This window comes from Varroa destructor, unplaced genomic scaffold (genome assembly GCF_002443255.2).
Source record: "Varroa destructor unplaced genomic scaffold, Vdes_3.0 BEIS01000006.1, whole genome shotgun sequence".
Taxonomy (NCBI): Eukaryota; Metazoa; Arthropoda; class Arachnida; order Mesostigmata; family Varroidae; genus Varroa; species Varroa destructor.
Genome location: NW_019211459.1, coordinates 29,530,098 through 29,550,864, shown reverse-complemented (window position 1 = coordinate 29,550,864; position 20,767 = coordinate 29,530,098). Strand labels below are relative to the sequence as shown.

Below are 20,767 nucleotides of genomic sequence, written 5' to 3'. Positions count from 1 at the left end.
TATAATTAAACCGTAACGTATGCAAATTAACGCTCACGTCTCAAAAACTGTGAGAGTTTTGAATATTTATGTATAACAAAAGTACGGAAGAACTTAGCAAAGCGATAGTTTGAAACGGTCTATTGGTGGCATCATATTAATCAACGACTATTTCTAAAATAAGTAGCCAAATGTTAGTTAACTTTTTATACGATATTAAGCCCATATAAGCCCCAGCGAAAAGGTATGATAATATTATCAGTGTAACCTTGAGCAAGTAATTTCGAAATTCAATATATGCTCAAGAATTTATCATAGTGAATACTATTTCATTATATATATACCGGGTCTGAATTACTGCGTACGCAATATTTGATGGTACCATGCTTCATGTTCATTGACATTCTGATTGAGAAACTTTTTCTTTTATATATTATATCTTACACTGCTCTATATTAATATGCTTAGTGGTCTTTACTACACAATACTTTGTTTATCCAAAGCAATAAACTCACCGAAACAAATTACCTGAATTCGTCATGCTTCTTCATAATTTGGACTGCACACATATTCCCATATGAGCGTGCCACGTACGGAGAGCACAGCATAGGGCTTTCTGTATCTTTGCTTGTGCGCCAAATTAAGCATAGTCCTGCTACATTTAAGCCATTCTTAGCCTTAGTATTTTTCTGATAAGCGTCTTTCATAACATAGAGGCCACTGTACGATATGAGATCAACTACTTATATTACATGTCTAATTATAAACCGATTCGAATGTACCTAGAAAGCGCACTGTTGTTTCACAGTGCCTACGCACACTGATATTTACCGATATATATTAACACAAAGAGCAACTATGTTTCTTCTCACCCTATTGAATAACAAAATAAATGACTGAACCCGGTAATGTCATAAACCCAGCAATATTCATATTCCAAAATATTTCCTTACCTCATAACATTCATCCAGGAGTTATCAATGAACTAGCGAGCAATTACTAGTGTAAAGCCGTGAGACGATAAGGGCGTAATGAAAACGTAAGCAATAATGTTAACGATTACAGATGAGGTCTGACGAGCAGAAGCTCGATACAATAATGGCTTAGTAAACAATACAAAAAGTATTCAAGTGACCATGAGGATGAGTGAAATAAAATTTAGGCTACGCCCATACGGTGCGCATGTATTTCATTAAGTACATTACCGAAACAATATCTTGCTGCATTTTAAAAAGGTAACCACTTAAGATACAAAGTTGACTGTAATGGTTTTCGTTGTAATGACAACCGTTGCGAAAATAGCTCAACGAATAGGTAATATTCTAACAGTAAATATAGCAATTTTTTTCATCTCACTCCACCATGAGATATTCTAGAGGCATTTCGAGTTAGTAATAGCACATATACACCATTCTGGCATGTCGTTTCTATTCTGTTTCAAGCTATGGACTAGGATTTCAATTCCTCGATATCGTATACAGTTTGACAAACAATGAGCGATTGTAACAGCCTCATTATGCACAGTCCGGGATGCGCTCCGGATCGTGCTTCTTTCATTACTCAAATTAATTACTCAACAATGCCAATGTTTGCAAGGCAGTGTTATGTGTTAGGTATATTTACCTCATTTGGCTTTTAGGATGATTTATCGGTAGAGCTGCAACGAACGTATTGAGGCATGAAACTTCTCATCTCGATAACTCGAATAATAGCAGAGATTAAAATTAACTTGCAGTAAAAAAAAATCTATTGATAACATTGCGACAAATATGCTCCCTAATATCAGAATATGAAGCCAAACTTACGCAGACACCTACGTCAGCCAACAAGTGGGCACATTGTGTAATTAGAACGCTACAGAAAAAAATATTGCAAGAGAAAGCGTATGGTAAATAAATGATGACAGCTAGAGATCAAAGGACTGCGACTTCTATATAGCGACTGGGTCGGATTGGATCATAATTTCGATTCCTATCAATTTTTTTGGATTAGCCGGACCGCAACAGCAACTATACTTTATCTGTCGTATTAGACCAAAACGAACTTAAGTTTATGTCCCTCAACGTTAAGCCGGTTACAGCCTGCGCTCCCTGATTGCTCTTAGTGCAAGTTCATATTTGTAAGGACTGTGATAACTACAAGCACACACCCCAATACATTTATATTCTTCGCCAGACAAATCTTTTTCTGTGGTACATAGTGACGAATTATTAGCTACTAGATAAATGTTTCATATTAGTTTAGGTACGACTACCTGTCGTTCCAGGCCTAACAAAGAAATTCAGAGGAGTATGGTACTACCAGAAGATCGTTGCTGGTACTGAGGCACCTTAGAATCTGTCATTTTGAAAATCGCCGTCAGCTGTTCAGGCAATCCGACGTAAAATAATTTGGTAACTCTTTAATGACACTGGCTGTGTATGCCCTGGAATAATTAGAAATGTAATGAAATTTGTCCCGCGTAACTCAATTATAAAAAAAGGTTACGTTCTGACAAACTGAACCTCTGATTCGACAAAAATCACTACTGGCTTAGCGAATAGCACAAGCAGTGCATATCCTAACTTTAATTCGATTCCTAGAAATCCAAAAAAAAATTGTAAAAATATATTTCAGACACCTTAAAATATTTATGGGTATTTACAATATAGAATATTCCAACTAAAAAAATGCTAGATTCATGCTCAGCAGGCTGACATTAATTTAGCTATTACCGCAGTTGCTAACCAACTATAGAACTGCGAAGCACTTTTGTCACTGCGAAAGAAAGAATAGCAGTGAGTGTATGGAAGAGTTGTGGTATTACAGGTATTCTTCCCTAGCAGGTATCCTCCTCACCATTCAGATCAACTCGTACTGTTACTGTTACCCCCTTTATAAGTTTTGACATCGGTTGTTCCCTAATGGAGGAAAAAGGACACGGACTGGTGTGGCCGTTAATAAACACAGCATCATACGGTAATGCTGTCAATAGAACGGTACACATTGTGTATCAACTGGTTTTCTTCCCTGCTGTAAATAGCTTACGAGAATTATTTACATTTGTGAACATGCGAAATGCATGATTAGACAGAGATGGAAAACTTACCAACCCATTCAGCGTGCTCTACTCTTTCCATTCCCACAAGACCTGCTCTGGGATTCCGGCTATTTTCTTGGCTTGTTCAGTGTGTGTTCAATATGTTCACTGCTACCCTGTGTTCGGCAGGCCTATCCAACTGTATTAGATCTCAATTGTACGAGCCTATAATTTGTATTCTTCATTTATAGTAAAGTGGCTGTTTTATGCCTCGTTTGAACAACGTGTTTCCTCTACTCACATCAAGGAAACATGCGACAACACCAGTCTATGTAATGTTCAGTATGATCTCTTCAATTAAAAAAAAAAACGTTCGCATAATACTAGTACTATTACGCGTCAGCAGATTCTTCAGTCTTCAGGCCTTGGTTTAATTATTTTCTTTTGTTGCTAAAATTCGTTCTACTGGTCATCTTGTGCATACCCCAATATAACTCAAACGGACCCATTTGAGATGCATCATTAGATCCATTATATGGTTCATAAGAGTACTCGAATCGTAACTGGATTTTACCGTCTTGATTCTAATATAATCCTTTATTAGCTTGGCAAAACACGAGTTCGCCGATAATAAAGGCTAGACCCAACTGCGGTTCCTGGCGCCGCTTTTTCACCCCAATGTTCTCAGGCCCATTCGACTTCAGGATCATATGCTTCATCGACACCTCGGCCGCTTTCGATAGTACCGGTACCTTGCTGCGCAGCAAGAGATGATAAGACGGAAAGCGAGCTCTCACCACTAACAATTGGGTTTTGGCTTAAAAAACCTGGTTTTTCGATGAGCATCCTTTCAGCGTCTTCAATTGAGTTTATATCCACTCGGACCCGAGCTTCTGCTGGCCCGACCATCGACGGTTCGTATGACACGCCTGACGATGCACCGGTTGTGGTAGATCGTGACCCTCTCCTGTAAATACAATATTAAAGTGAATCATAGTTAAGTATATAGGGCTGGTTAAAGCTAACACTACACACTTATAGCCGTATAAAAAAGCAACACCGTATTTTAAAAGACCATTAGCATTTTTGCTAGAGGATTAAAAAGGCGGAAATTTTAAAGATACAATTTAACGAAGATCTTGTCTCTAAAATTTTGGCCTTGTCTTCGCAAAAGCGACAGTATTGTTAGGTAAAGTATAATTGCATGGGCTGTGTGTACCTTGTATTCCATGTATTGCGTACTGCTTATGCATTTATAATGTGCAAGGTAACAAAATTATTTTGAAGTAATTTTCCGAAGGTTGAAAATACCCTATATGTAATATCTGGAACGCCAGATATTATATTTATCCTGTTTAAAATTAATTAGCGACATGCGCTGCTTGCTATGGCAATGGCTGAACACCTCAGCGGTAATTGTTATACAAAAATTCTGTAAAAATTAGCTTACGACATAAAGGGCCCGCTGCAGAATGTCAACAGACCAGTAATCATGAAAAACTGCAAAATTCATGGACCTCTCATGAGCATTGTAGAAAAATAAATCTATGCAAATGCTTTTGCACATTGACAACCATTAATTTTCTTACCTCCCGCATCGGAACTGACCGCAGGCTTTCTTCCTCTGCCTTTCCCTTAAATATAATTAACTCAACGATTCCGAGGTTAATAATGCGTTCATCATAATTTCGTTGTATGCAACGAATTGTAGTATTATTAAGATTCAGTAGCTGCTTGCGCTTTTTAACCTGATTCTCATTTGACTCATTATGGTTCAGGTAATCGAACTACAGGCCTATTCCTTATAACTGTCGCCTTGGGTAACTCACGTACTTTCAGTTGTCATAATCTTATCTTAATTTTTTCTAGAAAAGAGCTACCGAATCCATATCTGTATTCAAAAAGCCCATCGACTTCTTCTACAACATCGTTTATTTAATTGTTGTAATTTACTTGAACCATTGAAAATAGCTTTTCTATATAAAAAAAAAAAGTACAAGCTTTTTAATTTGTAAACACGAATGTGAACTGCAGACATCAATATCGCTGACTGCGACTCTTAAAGATGTAAATAAATAGGGCCGTGTTCCAACCACGGCTTCAGCCTAATCTCGATGACATTTTTTTCTGGTGGTTGAGATAACATCTAGCCACTACAAAGCAAGACAAATTTTTTCGAAGTACTAGCCAAGTCGTGGCAGCTGTGGCCACTTCAGGCCATTTCATCACTACAGTTATCGCTAATGCTGGAAAATAGCTCAACCTGTATCGCTACAATTGCGCAACTAGACAAAAAGATTTGTAAACTTCACCCAGTTTCTCGTTGGCCTGTACAAATAATCGCCATTGACAACCATACGTTCATCTACTGTAGGAACATTCAAGGCACACTGCTCTTGAGGAAGAAATCTAGTCGTACATACAATCTGTTCGCATTCCAGCTAGGTGTGAACTCCCGGACCTTTCCTGGGATAACGAAACTCGTCCATATGGCATAACATGGACAACCGGGCCTGCAAAGCCATTGCCACGTGCACTTTCGCATAGTCATACATCACAGAGTGCAGTTGAAAAGTTGGAAGAAATCTACTGAAAACTATTTAAAACGTAAACTGTAAAGCTGGAAAAAGTAAAGGTAATAGGAGTTACCACGGAAATATCAAAAGCATCCTTTGGGGAATAATACAAGCGTATTGCTTTAGTCACAATCGAAAAGAGGCTGACGGATTTACCTCCACGGAAGGTTTCGTTGGAGGTTCAAAAGAAAATGCAATATAAGGTCACTTGCGGGAAGAGTTCCTTCAGACGTAACGTTATTGTACCACCTGTATACACCTTTGAAAACAATAGATGAGAATTATACAGTATGGTATTAGCTATCCTAACGTCGCGATGTTTCTGAGAATTTCTTTAGCATTCTAGACTTCAACCGAATCGATGGGGGCAATCATTCAATGGGTAGATAATTCACGAATTCAGACTTCAGCGATACCTTGAAGCTGTGGCTTTCTAATGTACCGACATGCTTTCAGTAAACTGGTCTTATGACAACAGTTCAATAGTGGGCATGTTGCCTTAAATGTTACGACTTCTGAATGGTTTCAGGCGGCTGGCCCTTAGCACGAAACAAAGTGTATTTACCTCCGGTTTCGAAATAAGATCACCTCTCGTCAGCGTGTTCGTAAGTTTAGTATGTAAACACGTTACCACTGCACCAGCACGGGACTGGCATGTTGTTCTTCATTGGTGTATCATTTTGTACGCCAGATAGTGACCTACGATTTCACCAGTACTTATTGTATTTTCTGTTACCGTCTCTGCTGAGGGAAAGCAGATTTCCTCGCGGGCCGGTGATATTGGTAGTTATTGATATTAACCGACCGCTGATATTGGTTGACGGCTGTTGGTGCAATGCGCGAAAAAATATCTAAGTTCATCGTTGTAACTTGAAACATTCAATCTCACGGTTCGTGTTCATTAGATTTTTGTGTAGGTTCCGGTTCTCTTAGCACATATTGTGATGCTTGGGATGAAATGTTTATAACGTTTGTTTTGTATGATGCTACATCTATTAAAAGTCGATTGTAGAGCAGTCATTCAACACTTGTTCAAAAAATACTGCTCGTACAGATTGCTATAAGCCAATAGTGGCGTGTAAAAAAGTGTGTTTAATATAATTAAGGAACGTGCAATCATTAATTTACCTGGTAGGTTGTCCTTTCTTGTGGCAGATGGCAAGCCCTAGTAAGCAAGCTGCGTCACAGATGTGAAGTTTATCATAATACGGAAACCATCCTGGAGGCTGTTCGCCCGATTCCAAAGGTAACATATAAAGATCCTGGAAATTAAAAAAAATTCATTGCGGATTCATTGACTGAGGGTTCAAAATTTGACTAAAAAAACCCAGATATTAACTATTAAGCCATGCCGAGTCAGTACCACCATTGTTGGACTTAATTAAATGGAAATGCTCAATCACGAACCTTAACCCTTGTGTGCTTCATCTCTTGAACAACGCCTAGACGACTTCTTGCTTTTAGCATGCGGATGATTTCCAACAAATCATCCGCATGTCCTTCGTCTGTGGATGCGGGTTTTACCCGAACAACGATGATATCTTTGTTTGCATGCTTCAATCTAAAAATCAATGAAGAACGTTGAAAATGACATTTCGTTAATGAAGATCTCATCGTTATCACGAATCATGGCGCATATTTGCGGAATCCAGATTTATTCTCTCGAGGCGGGGCAGTTTGATTCCAATTACTGGAAATTTACTTAAGACTTCAAAAAAAAATAAAGATATTAAATGCATTTTTTAGATAGACAACCTAAATCTAAGTTCAACATTGAAAATATGAATATGAAGTTCAACATTGAAACCCAAATGTATACTTTCTGAGAATATAATTTAAGGATATATTTTCCCTGTTTTGTCTTTGATACGTTTTTAATTAATACATGTATATAGAGATGAGCTTAGAATCTTTTTTAGCAGTTTATTTAGCCGTACAGTCTGCATACTGCATGATTTTCACTTAAATATTTGAGTGAGAGTCTTGGTACATATAAAAGCAAGATTCTTTAAACTAACTATATCACTTAAATTAATTCAAATAGGCTGCTTTTCTAAGAAACACCAATGTGCCCTTTCGAAGAACAAAGCATAGAAAAAAGGAGCCCTACCTAGCGAGATAATCCTTGACACCAGCGGGCTGGATGTTTCCACAAATGACGAGGCTGTCGGGAAGGCCAATTTCGAATCCGGTATCGACCGGACCGGCCGCATGGGATATCCTCGCCGAGAAATGAGCAGGGTCCATTCGTATGGCGCCCTCCCAAAGAACTGCCACATCCTCAAGCATATTTGGGGAGAGCGGTAGCTCTGCAGATTTTTCATCGCCACTACATTCCTCATCACCGTGCGGGTTCGTGAGTGCAAATGGTGAAGCCGACGACGTAGATGACGTGCACCGTTCGAGTGCCCTCACCTTTAACAATCATGATGAAAAATGAAGCAGGATGATCAAAATTACATTCATGAATGTATATTTTAACTTTTCTCAAAGTTTCAGTATTAGTAATCATAAGTTTTACCATATTCATAGAATGCATTATACAACATTTGCTTACCAAATCCAGCATGTGGTTCAAAAAGTTAACTCGGTAAATTTTCATTAGAGATTACATGAAGTCCTGTCAGTTCGTAAACTTTGCGTAACCTAACTTTGAATAAGAAATCAACAGAGCTGTTTCCATTTCTCTCATGCACAAGGAAAACGTAATCATTTTGACGAGTGAGTGAAACAACTTACCGTTCACTCATATAACTGTTTACTTAGCGCTGTGTGCCCACCAAAAAGGCCACATATAATCAGCTTGAACTGCATCATACTGGATAGATTCCTTAGCGCTTACGGCACTACTAGCTTAAACAACAACGAAAAAGGGCTAAACTGCGAAAAGAGTGCGGTTGCTTAAGTAGCACAATTTAACTTTGACACACTAGCTTTACATACTGAACATACTGTTTATAAAAACGACAAGCATATTCATTTTGCGACTTTTACGGGATGCTATATATAGAGGAAGATGATCTAGTCTGTTAAGTTATCATTGTAAGCACAAGACAGAACGGGAGCAAAATCAAGGCAAATGGTCACACCAATCACGGTGCGATGTCAAAGATCTTAATGAGAAAAAATAATTCTTCTATTATACTTACTCGATCGATGATTTTCTGGGCCCGCTCAAGTTCACGAGTGTCCATTTTGTCTTCTTTGTCTCCTACCTTAAACGTATCTCTGTTATTGTGTTCTCGAGAATCCCGTTGTTTCTGTTCCTTGTCCGATGCCTCTATCGACTGGAAAATGTGGTATGATGCTACATTATTAATGCACTTTGGTCAAATATTGAGTTCAATGACTTTTTTAAAAGACATCTTCTTTAAACACAAAGAAAACAATAATAAGCATTGTTACAAATTGTTAATGATACGTTGTTTGAAAAGAACCTTACCTGCTCAATGACACCGGCTCTACCTAAGTCATTTTGCGCTCTTTTGTAAAATACTGTCACTTTATCTGCGTCCCGTAAGTGAAGACGATGGGATGTGAGCAATGAATAACCCTAAGGTCGTATTGCAAATTGTTCAAGCTATCACACTAGTTTTGGCCCTCAAATATCTGGTGGGTACGTTTTTGTAGCCAATTCAGCTATTTTTATATAGGAAGTTTCTCTGCAGTTTGCCGAGGCTCTAGTATTCAAATTTTAACAACTGCGTTTCAGACTAAATGGCATGTAGCGCTTCCTGTCTGGGTGTATACAGTTTTAGCATGAAAAGGAATAATTGGCGACAACACTTGGCTATTTCATGTTCAAGCGCGAAATCATGCAAGTATCTTTTTCAGATATATTTGCGACCTCTCAACGTCAGTGTCGTTCACTGAGCGTATGGTGTAGCGAGAGCTAGTTTTGAATATTTTCATTGAACAAATTTTTGGCAAAGGCCATAACGCTCATAAGGCATTGCCTACCAGGGATCGCGTTCAGATTCGCTAACTATTTTAAAGCTAAACAATCGTAACAACTATTTCGTAGTGTATTGAGGAATTGTCCCTTTGCTGCTCTATATATAAATACTACTTATTTATAGCGCGTCCTTACCTCTTACAATTGATGATCTATGAACGATCGTTAGAAACATAAAATACGACCAGCTGCACTAACTCTCGTAAACACTCTATGGAAATAAGCACTCGTAAATTTTCTCATTTATATGATTGCCTAATGTATTGAGTGTTGCTGCCCATACAAGCACTGACCCTTCGAGTGGAAGACTCCTTGTTATTGGGTAGCCGTGGTCTGTCTAAAACGGGTTTGTCTTTGTCCTTATCAGCGGAATTTTTGCTTCCCGTTTCTTTCCCATTCGTCCGTTCCCTAGCACATTTTCTGTTCCTGTCTTTGTCCTTTAACCTGGCGTCATTTTTTTCGTTATTCCTGCCACGTTCTTTCTCCCGTTGATTGTTAGCTTTCTCTTTTTCTTTGACAGTTTTTTTGTCAACTTTTTTTTCTCTACTGCCATGATAGTTATCCTTTTCTGTTATCCTTTCTCCCACCTTGGTTCTTCTTGAGTCTTTATTTTTTTTTTCAGATGGACCCCCGCGGCATTCATCGGCCAAAGGAGCAGCATCGGCCAATAGCTGTAGAGCATCCTGGAATTATTTGTAGTACGAAACATTTATTACTCCAGAAGCGTATTTATACCTTCTAGGAGTTCCTATTAAATTAGGGAATACGCAAAATAGAGTAACTATTAAGTAACTGCTTATGAGTGAGTACTGCATCGATGCTGCGATATAAAAGGAGTTTGAAGTTTCATATCTTTGACACTACTGTCGGAAAAAACGTGTTTCACCAGTACTGAGTGCGTAGAATCTATACAGTATGCAAACACGCGCTCAAATATCCGTATTCATTTGTAAGAAGGCATTATATGTGTATATATACTGTTACAATTAAATAATCAATGAGACGATATTTGACTGACCTTATCCGTCACATTGATTGCGGCCTCCTTCTTGTACAGCTCCAGGTTATGTTGCGATTCACGTTCTCTCCAACGAGCCATTTCAATACTTAATTCATCGGGGCCCATTCTGGTATAAAACACATCACATTGATTTCAAAATGGCCTTAGTGCGCTAAGCGACTGTAAGAATGGATGCCAAGTTTACGTATCACTATTAAACACGATGTTTGACATATATCTAATTGTGTTTTGGTGAAAATACTCTATCTTCTACTCACTTGACTAGCTGCGTTGGCTCAATTTCACCACTGACGACCCGGCGCCATAATTCATTCTTAGGATCTTTCATATTGAAGCACAACGAACGAAACCTGTGAAGCGGTTAGAAAAAAGTAACACGCCCTGATTGGAGCAAAGGAAATAAGGATCTTTTTTTAATACACAGCAAAAAGCTAGTGTACAACAGTAACTCCAATGTGATTTACGAGTCTATTAACGTAATGCCACCGGTAGAAAATATTCCTTTTAATCCACTTTAGTTGAACCAACAAAAATTACAGGATTAGTTTTATTTGCAGATCCAGTTATTTTTCAACATTTTCGAAAGACGTATCAAATTTAATAATTTATGATATTGTGTAAGCAATTAATTAACAATTTTAAGGGTGCCCAAGGAGAACCGTGTTTAAATAAATAAAAGCTGTCTTGATTGAATTTGGTGTAAATGGCAGAACGCACAAATGTATAGTAATTTACCTCATTGACAAATTCGAACAGGGCCGTGATACGCATACAGACGTGACAGGGGGTCTCTAAGTAGTACATGCACCTACAATTTTGTTTTTCTTGGGACATTTACACAACTACTTACTTAACCCTATAATTTTTTGCGACGCCCGCGCAATGTGTCCACAAAGCCCTCTCGATGTTCTGTGCAAGAGATGTAGCAGCATCGCCAGCATGATCTCCCAATTGTGGCTGTGAAGTGCCTTTTTCATTTCTACCTTCTCTTTCACACCTTTCACGAACAATACGCGCCAAAGCATTGACTCCGTTTCGTCGAGCATCTTCGTTGGTGCTCTGCAAACAAAAATGCTACTATCTTGAATTTTTATTGCGTGTCACTCGTTCAAATTCAGTGCGGTTTTGACAACTAGGTCTTTTATTTCTGATATTTCATGAAATGCGTGCTCCGTTTTCGGCCTCTTGTTTTTGTTGAGAGACGTAATCAATAAAGATGGTGCTGCAATGAGCCTGAAACGTTTTCAAAAAAGTAAAATTCTAAGTATTCCGGCCATTTGGTTTGCAATCAAACTGATCTAAAGGTAAACTAACTAGGTTCTCTACTATACCTGCTGCTGGTGCCCAGATATTTGCAACTGGGTTTGATGTTGCTTAGACGCTGGTGTTGATGTCCATGCGCTTGATTGCTGAAGTTGCTTCTCCCCGCTAATGACGATAGCATTGCCACTGTCAGCACTGGTTAAGCTTCTCCTTCGCTGTTCTATTCTAGGCTTATTTGTTGGCACAGGCGATGATTTTTTGGCGATAACCTGAACAAACACATATGCCGTTAGAATACAATCGGTCACACCGAAGGTATGCTACCTCAAATGGCACCGCAGATTTGGACGGCTCTTCAAATGGTGCCGATTTAATTATATAATTGAGTTGAAATTTTCAGACATCAATAGCAATCTTCATTTTTTCTTCTTCACTTTAAAACCCTTATCGACAGCAACTCGATTCCTGACAAGACTAAACGCCTTTCCCTGTTTGCTCTTTACCCTGCATGTTAAAGATGTCCTTTCAGTAAGCAATCTATTATCAAGATCTATTGTTTTGATCTAGCTCGAGATAAGAGCTAATTACTGCAGTTCCCAAATAAGACTAGTACGAGGCCGCCACAAAGGTGTGCTGTTCTCACTATCCAACGATCATATTTACATTCATAACGTTCGTTCTATTTTAAATGCGTAATCTAGTAAATTTGAACATGGTAAATCTCTTTCTAATTGCTTGCGGTAGTTATCTACGTAGTGCCAGTACAGTGTACTGTATCCATTCAATTGCCCATAGGTTTTTCAATCCAACTTTTTCTTCGCTACTATGGGACACTGTTTTAGAATACCTATTATTTTCTTCGACAAATACGACTCATTACCGACCTCACTAGTCGTTCCTTATTGTGAAAAACCGACGAAGTCAGAACAAGAAGGGCCTGTTTTAGAACAATGAATCTGATCCTGTTTATATCCTACGCTTGTATAATTTATCCATTGTTTAGCTGCTAGCATTTCTTTATTGTCCCCTCTTCTCGGTGTATTCTAGTATAGATGAAGTAATTTCACTTACTTGGAAATCGAATAGAATGTGTTCTAATTGAAGTTGCTCGGAAGCGGCGCAATCATGATGGAATAATGAGCTTTTTAATTAATCGTTATCGTGTGTTCCTTGTTAATTTTGCCGTTCTTCGGTAAATATTAAGCGTGTGTTTGCATGATATAAAATCTTCTGTACGTAATTTGTTATTCTTAGTCTTAAATTAGTGCAATTTTGCAAATAGGAACGTGCAATTACGAACCTTGGGGTCGTTCTTTCGAGCCTGCGCTAACGGTGGATTGTGAACGTGACCCTGATTCTCGGCTAAGGATTGGGATGTGGCCGTTGTACTATCATCTGTCGGCGTTCCTTCGTTGTTGGCCAATTTTGCATTGCCTTTACGGTCTGGCATCGTTTTCGAGGACGCGGTTTTATTCGGAGGTGCAATTAAGGATGCACCCTTTCGACTACTTAAATTACTACTACTGGAGCTAGAACCAGCAGTCAGCGATACATTCTTATGCGCTATAGTAGTTATATTATGAGAACTAGTTGTTTCATGCTGGAGTGCTGGTCTCGAAGAGGCCCCTACGTGGCTTTGATTAGTAGACGAAGGAACTGATGAATCACGTGATACAATGTCACACTTATTTTCATCTAAGCTATTGGCATTCGAAGTTTTGTTAGGGCTACCACACTCTTTCTCCTTGGAATCCTCGGTGTGCTTATTTTTAGGCACAGGTCTCCGAATTGCGCTCGCTTGATTTGGATTAATCTGAAAGGTGGGCCTGCGGCAAAGCCATTTCTCTGTCCCGTCAACAGTTGCATTTACAAGGTTGATCGCCTTGCCGGTTGATATTTCCACCATTGATACGCGAACCTAAGCAATACAGCGTTTAAATACACATCAAATTCACGACACATTTTAGCCATATGTCTAAGAGCATGGTTTCCTTCAAATTACTGCATACATACTGAGTCCGCATGGTCTAATAGGCTTCTCAGTTTCATTCCTAAGGTTAGTCAGTTCGTTCTAGGCCTGATATGGTAGCCCCACTATCGGAAATTGGTGCAGAAAAACATTCGATTATCAGAATACTTGGAATGAGCGCCAATTCGTAATCATTCTAAAAAAAACCTATCACATTCGCACTTAATTATTTTTCCTAGTACACAAAACTCAGAAACGAGGCGCGGACTCGTAACTCGAATAACTTGTCCTGCTGTCACATTAGTAAGGCTACTATTACAATATTTATTTAATCTATGTCAGCGCTTGAAGGAATCCGGTATAATTCTAAATATCTTAGTAGAGCGTTAGTAAATGAGCACTAATTATTTATACTATCAAATAAGTGCACTTATAAAGACGTACTTCGAGGCCTTCTTTCTCTGCTCGCTCTATAATGGCCGGCAGGTACTTATTAACATGACGGCTTGTGCACTCGACATTGCAGAATCGATGTGTTGGTTCCCCAGGTACGACCTATAAGTACCATACAAATCTTTCACTGTAGTTTAAGCAAAATCGACAGATAATATTGGTTACTATAGTTCATACGATGCGATTATTTACTTCTTTTTTTTTTTGTTTAATTTTCATACCTTAAACACTTTACATTTACATGGGCTCAGCTCTTAAATACCCTAGAGAATTCGATGTGTTATATCCCGGTAACTAGTTTGAGCTGCTGATGGTAAGAACAGCCGAACCTGAAAGTGGTTTTTCTTGTTTGCAGAGAGGGACTGATGAGACAGCTGCTAATATTAAAAGAAACAAATAAATTAATTAAAATTAAGTCGATATACTCCACAAGGGCTCGTAAGAAAGGTAAAAAAAAATAAACGATTTTATGTTCTTTGAGATATACCACTATCATTATCCGTGTGTCAGAGTAAAGTAATATGAGAGTACATGAGTGGCAAAAAATTTGTGTCAAACGGATAAAGGTACTTTGCCTGTCTTGCGAGAAGGAGCTATGATTTTACCTAGAATATATGAAACTGAATAGAATATATAAACCTGATTAATTGTTCAGTGCCTGGCCAGCTTTAGATCATTAATGTAGCGTAGGATGATCCAACTGAGACTTTTATTGGAGCAATCAGGTTATCATATTACTACTTTATTTTTTATTTAATTTTATTTATATATTTATTTAATTTATCTATCGAACGAATCGTCTAACGCAAAGTGTTCGATTTTAAAGAGTCCTTCGATGGTGAGGCAGTATAATTCAGTGTTTGAGACATTTGACCTGGAAATGTCACTTTGGGACAAGTACATGGTGCTAGATTTTAAGTGACATTTAAGAGATGCGTTCATCCATTATTCTTGCTATTAAATGAACGCAAGCATTTTCCCAAACAACACTACAAACTCATCATGGCGCAGACAAGAGGTCCATCTTTGGGACCTTAGTGAAGGCTAGGTATTATCGCATATCTTCGCGTTAGGCGAGTTTCACTGATGTTCAAAATTTTTTTCTGCCTGTTATCAGCTGTTCATGTCACCAGTTTTCATGCAACTTCCGACGAATCCGAAGAAGTTTTTCAAGAGTCAAAGCGGAAAGACTTCAACAGGATTTAAATCAAAACGGCTTAAAAATTTATCAAAATGATGATCTGATAATTCTGGATTGATAGCGCGAAAACTGGTGGTGGTTTCAGAATGAAAAACATCCACTATTGAATGAGATGTCCAGAGCTTAAGCTGTTAAGCTGTAATGGTTATACTTTTTGCACCTTTTAGACATTTTGGCTGCGTTGAATGAATGAATGTAACAAGTCTACACTTATTAATATCGTTTAATGCACGATTACCGTTGAGAGCCTACTGGCGGATTAGAGGCCAAATATCTGGAAAATTGCTAATCATGAGTTAGGTCTCATATTAAAGGCTCAACAGCCGTGTAGGGACCAAAGGTTCCAAGAGAAAAATAAAGTTTTTTTACCATAGATTTGTATTACTTCCTCAAAGGTAAATAATTTATTATGCCTAGCCATTAAGCTACTTAGAGATGTCTTAAACGAATATATCTTAACCGATGAAGTCACTTTTTTATAGATTCATACTCTGCATTTTAATATAGGTAAGCGGAAGATACATCGAAGAAAAATTACCGCCAGGAATGACACTTTTAGCACGTGCAAAAAGTTCAATAAAAATATGTGTCTTTATGTAGATATAACCTCAGAAATACTAATAATAATAAATCGTAGCTGATAGAAGAATCGTTTTTTTTTTTTTACTTTTTATGGTTCTAAACACGTTCTAATATATATAAAATCCATAACGTAATTCCTCATGTAACCCTACATATAAAGATATAAAAAAATCAGTAGTCTTATAACGCGCGTCTTCAAAAATATATGCCACTCAAATATAGTGTGCCTCTAGAACCAAAGCTATTTTGTTAAAAAAAATATAACGTGATTCTTTCGTATAAAAAATCGTCGAAATCCTCGGTACTGCTTCGATGGGACCTAGGTGGGGTATAAAAGCATTCCTTTAATTGCCACCGGGAAGACCGATAGAGTAAGAGTAGTATACTTCACACAAAGAAAAATTATATGTTTTATATAATTAACTCATTTTATGGATGGGGTACCCCGCATCCGCCATTACTTTTTGGGGATTTTTTTAGTAAACCGTCTCCTTTACACATTTAAGATGAAGCGAAACAGTAAACCCAAACCTTTTTGCAAGAAGCACATTGCCCAAGCACGGTATAGTTTCCAACCATAGCTGATGACACAAGTGGATGTGGTGAGAGGTTGTCGATGAGAGGAACGCTTAATTCCGCCCCACAGGGTCCTAGGCCAGCCCCAGTTGACCGAGAACCTGAATTAGAAGAGATACGTGACCCTGTTGCCGATGACGCTCCGCTCTGACCATTACGCTTTTTCCTGAAATAATAGTAAGTAAGTCGATTAATATCATATAATTACACACACATATTTGTAATAATACACACATAATTGTATTTTTTGATCCTATCTTTTTACCTTTTGTTTTACAAATGTCTCACTTATTTTTATATAACGCTTGAATATTCTTTTGAATAAATTTGAGCTTGTGAACTTTTTATCCAGGACACATTTGTCTGATATCGGCTGACGACTGTTAAATGACTGTGAAAATAGCATTTTGAAGGATTGATAGTAGCCATCATAACCAATAACTATCTCAGTGCTTCCTTGCATTTTCAACAAGTTTTGCTTACTCTTTTTGCTATTGCGCGGTACAAATGAGATATCGGTACGTACAGATTTAGAGACATCTCGTAAATGAGGACTTCGATTTACCTTTTGGATGTTTTTGTTCAAATTTACATAGTCGTCCATACTTTTCCTGTAAAATGCCCTCATGGCGCACACAATTACGCACATCTCTATTTACGTACCGTGGTCATATGATGCTTATAGACTTTGTTTGAGCGAAACCTTACGATTAGTACACATAAGCATCGTCAATCAAACTAGACTCACATAAAAGGCTACCTAATGCCCCGGGCTCCATTGGCGAAATCCTTCTTGGTCTCAAGACTCTAAATTCACTATACGTCTTCCTTATCGTATGTGGTTCGTTAGGTCATGTTGTAGTTATGTATGGTATTCTTACATGATTTCTGTGATGAAAAAACATAACTACAACTACATAGGACAAGATATTGCACTCGACATTATACTCCCTTTCTCGTATCTAAATGCACCTTTCTGGGAAATACAGTGCCATTAACCTGTCAAAGGTTTATTAAATGTCCAGAGGAATTTAATGATAGATCAAAGCTTCCATCAAGCTTGCATCCATGTTGTAACCTGTATGTCTTTAAGAGCGGACTGTGCCGATTTACCCAAGACATACGCACTATGTTTGTTCAGTTCCATACTGTAAAATAATGTTAGCTGTGAGTATTGTACCTCTATGAGCCATTCTTTCTAGTACTGTGTTTACCAAAATCGCCGTTGGGCTTCCTTGATATGAAGTCTTCGATTAAGCAAATCTTGAGCTAGCTTTGTAGGGTCAGTAGAAAAAAGTTTATGGCTATTTTGGCTGCTTTAGTACGTTGTCACGCTTAGACCTCTTACACGTATCTGTTTGCACCATTTCTGCGTCGACGAAATCAATGCACTGGAAGTCGCAAAGGTGGGTATAATAAATAATGCTTTTATTTAGCTCATAAAACGTATGTTACGTAAATGCTCCGCCATTTGTCGAACTGCAACACCTTTTTTTGAATAAACAAGGACTATATCGTATTGTCAAACCGAGAAATCTGCAACTACCCCTGGGCTTTTAGAACCCTTTGCAATTCTACCACTGACGTTTCTACGTTGCCTATCCACCCCGTTAAGCTTGCGTCGTTCAATTTCAGTTCCGGCAGTTTCTTAAGCTATTGATATGTGATAACGACTTGGTCTTCGGTGAGTTCCAGCTCTCTGAAGCCATGCTTTACCGCAGTATTAAATATAAAATTCCTTATATCTTTAGACATTCGATTACTTCGACCTTACTTATATCCTTCGTCCTTTGTCTTACCGCAACAGTAATTAAAGCAAGGCAAAAGTGTTCCTAAGTCACTTGCTTTATGTCTTATATGGTTGCCGACGTGTTTGGTTAGCCATATTTTGCGAGTAAGTAAATAAAGAATTTGAGTTGCTAGTGTTAATATGTTGTTCGGATATACTTATATGAAACTTGAAGCCCGTATCGGTCAAACATGGCGTGTGCTTCACTTTAAATGTTAAGAAATTTTAAGTTTCAGCTTCCCTAGGAAATCCTGAAGGACAACTATGTGAGAATACATAGGTTAAAACGTAAAACACATTTCACAAGTGTTGGTATTATACATTCTTCATTCTTAAGGATCGTATTCGTCCAATTACATAAATGCACGATAAAAATAGGAAAAAAGTGGAACTTTAATAAAGCTAGCGACAATTATCTGTTTTTAATATATACGTGTATTATTAGACTATACTAATGATAAGTGTTAATTCGCTTGTTTATTTTATCTTCATGTGTTAATGTAATCTTTTAACTACATAGTAAAGATGAAAGGAAGCTTAAATGAAAAACTTAAACAATACTTAAGACAGTTACCTGCAGTTTGAACAGAACCATTCGTGACCTGTCTTTTCCATGCGTGCACCTTCCGCCTTTGAAACTCCAACACATCTCCCATGAAACCAGTTCTCACATTCATCACACGCAATCATAAATTGATTATTATGTGGTTTATGGCATACACACCTGTAAAAAAAGATGATTTGAATAAATTCGATATATTTATCCAAGCATAAAGCAACGAAAAAAGACAGGTTCTAAAAACCGTTTAAAAAGTTAAAATATTCAAGATCTTTCGCTTAGTTCACTACCTAATTATTAGTGAAATATAAGCGAAAGGAAACTGAATGCAATTTGTCTTAATGACGGCAACGACACAGTGATCATTGCTATATATATTTATTTATTTTCGGCATTGGTACATTTCTTAAACCCTGAAAATAAAGCTTTTTACAGAATATGGCTAAGATTGCCTGTCTTGAGCATTTGCAGTTATTTTTTTCAATTATACAAAAGGTGAACTTTTAGGTAGGAGACACACATTATAACCAAAATTTTTTATTTACGCAACTTTAATAGTGGATTATAGATACAGGCGCGCACTTTACAAGAACATATATCTTCTACATGGTAAGGCGGGAATAAATGGTAGATTCATCCTGCAAATATGGAAGAGATTTTCTGCCATACCGCGACAATTTGCAAAAAACTATACCCATAGATACATAATTTCGTTTTTATTAAATGTATATCTATAGAATGAAGTGTGTACACAGACTACTACTCGTATGAATCACCTACAGTGACTATAGAATTAAAGCCAAATTGGCTGAAAGGTTGAACGTAAACCGGTGGTTTAAATCTTTCTTTTTTTTTTCCAGCTACCATTCGTTTTTATTCGCCCAACATTATAGACTATTCAAAAACGTTTTCACTGTTCTAGTAATCAATGGCGGAAGCTGTGAGGTACTTCAGACTAAAAAGAAAAAGCAAAAAACCCTTTTTGGTTGAATAACAAAGTTTTACTTTAAGATCGGTATTCTAAAGAAAAATATTGTTCTCATTTTCTATTTTCGTCGTATTTTTTTACAAATATACTATTTTTCATTTACTATCTTTTATAAGGAACTAAGATAATTATTAAGACTCTTTTAGATTTAATCTTGTACAATTTTTTATTACCATAAGGCTTATTCATCTGAAGTGTATGGATTAATTATCGACATATGTAATCATTTGCGTAGTCTGGTTCCTGACCACCAGGGGGTGCTATGTCCTATGTTCTTAATAGTGAAATTACGTAATCTCGTTCGTCACCACAAAGAGTAAGCACTCTAACTTTCAAATATTTTACGTAAAAGACGGGGTGAGAGACCCAGTACCTGATATGCTAATAAAATGTTTAAAAAAATCACAAAAAGGGTTTTCTCATTTGCCTTTCGGCGTTATCGAAAGGCTAAAAAATCGATCCGAGTATTTGCACCGTCTACGGGGAGTAATGCATAAGACTGGCTTACTAAAATTAAAGGTACGCCCGTGGAATACGCCCAACTTTGATTGATTTTTACAATTTGACGTAAATCATCCTCAATACAATATAATGTAAAAAAACCTCTACGAAGGAAGTGGATAACATGACGCAATAAAAATGGCTTTGTTCGCATGTACGGCGGCGGCTATGCGTAAAGCACAAGAACGATTTACAGTACCGGTAGTCGCCGCTTCAGGCTGAAATGAAAAGCCAGTTTTTTGATCGTTTTCTTGAGCCCATTAAAAAGTCTTCCAGTTCATCATTTCCAAAATGAGTACTTAATACTCGACTATTAACACAACACTGAAGACCAGC

The 20,767-nt window shown here is 37.6% G+C and overlaps 1 protein-coding gene and 1 long non-coding RNA gene across 4 annotated transcripts in view; one reads left to right on the top strand and one right to left on the bottom strand.

The window, feature by feature from the left end:
• LOC147755094 (uncharacterized) overlaps nucleotides 1–6,277 on the top strand; it is a 15,667-nt gene extending 9,390 nt beyond the window's left edge. The window contains exon 3 of the long non-coding RNA XR_015316165.1: nucleotides 6,104–6,277. This is a non-coding gene — a long non-coding RNA (uncharacterized LOC147755094). The remainder of the gene's footprint in view (nucleotides 1–6,103) is intronic.
• pps (protein partner of snf) overlaps nucleotides 105–20,767 on the bottom strand; it is a 39,446-nt gene continuing 18,783 nt past the window's right edge. For all 3 annotated transcript variants that reach the window (XM_022813158.2, XM_022813160.2, XM_022813161.2), the window contains 14 exons: nucleotides 18,958–19,107; nucleotides 16,550–16,760; nucleotides 14,227–14,337; nucleotides 13,114–13,731; nucleotides 11,882–12,082; nucleotides 11,401–11,609; nucleotides 10,808–10,900; nucleotides 10,548–10,656; nucleotides 9,823–10,212; nucleotides 8,724–8,861; nucleotides 7,685–7,989; nucleotides 6,982–7,135; nucleotides 6,703–6,836; nucleotides 105–3,965 (listed from right to left, as the gene is read on the bottom strand). In XM_022813158.2, the coding sequence (XP_022668893.1) occupies nucleotides 3,683–3,965; nucleotides 6,703–6,836; nucleotides 6,982–7,135; nucleotides 7,685–7,989; nucleotides 8,724–8,861; nucleotides 9,823–10,212; nucleotides 10,548–10,656; nucleotides 10,808–10,900; nucleotides 11,401–11,609; nucleotides 11,882–12,082; nucleotides 13,114–13,731; nucleotides 14,227–14,337; nucleotides 16,550–16,760; nucleotides 18,958–19,107 (3,106 nt within the window). In that variant the 3' untranslated portion in view covers nucleotides 105–3,682. The remainder of the gene's footprint in view (nucleotides 3,966–6,702; nucleotides 6,837–6,981; nucleotides 7,136–7,684; nucleotides 7,990–8,723; nucleotides 8,862–9,822; nucleotides 10,213–10,547; nucleotides 10,657–10,807; nucleotides 10,901–11,400; nucleotides 11,610–11,881; nucleotides 12,083–13,113; nucleotides 13,732–14,226; nucleotides 14,338–16,549; nucleotides 16,761–18,957; nucleotides 19,108–20,767) is intronic.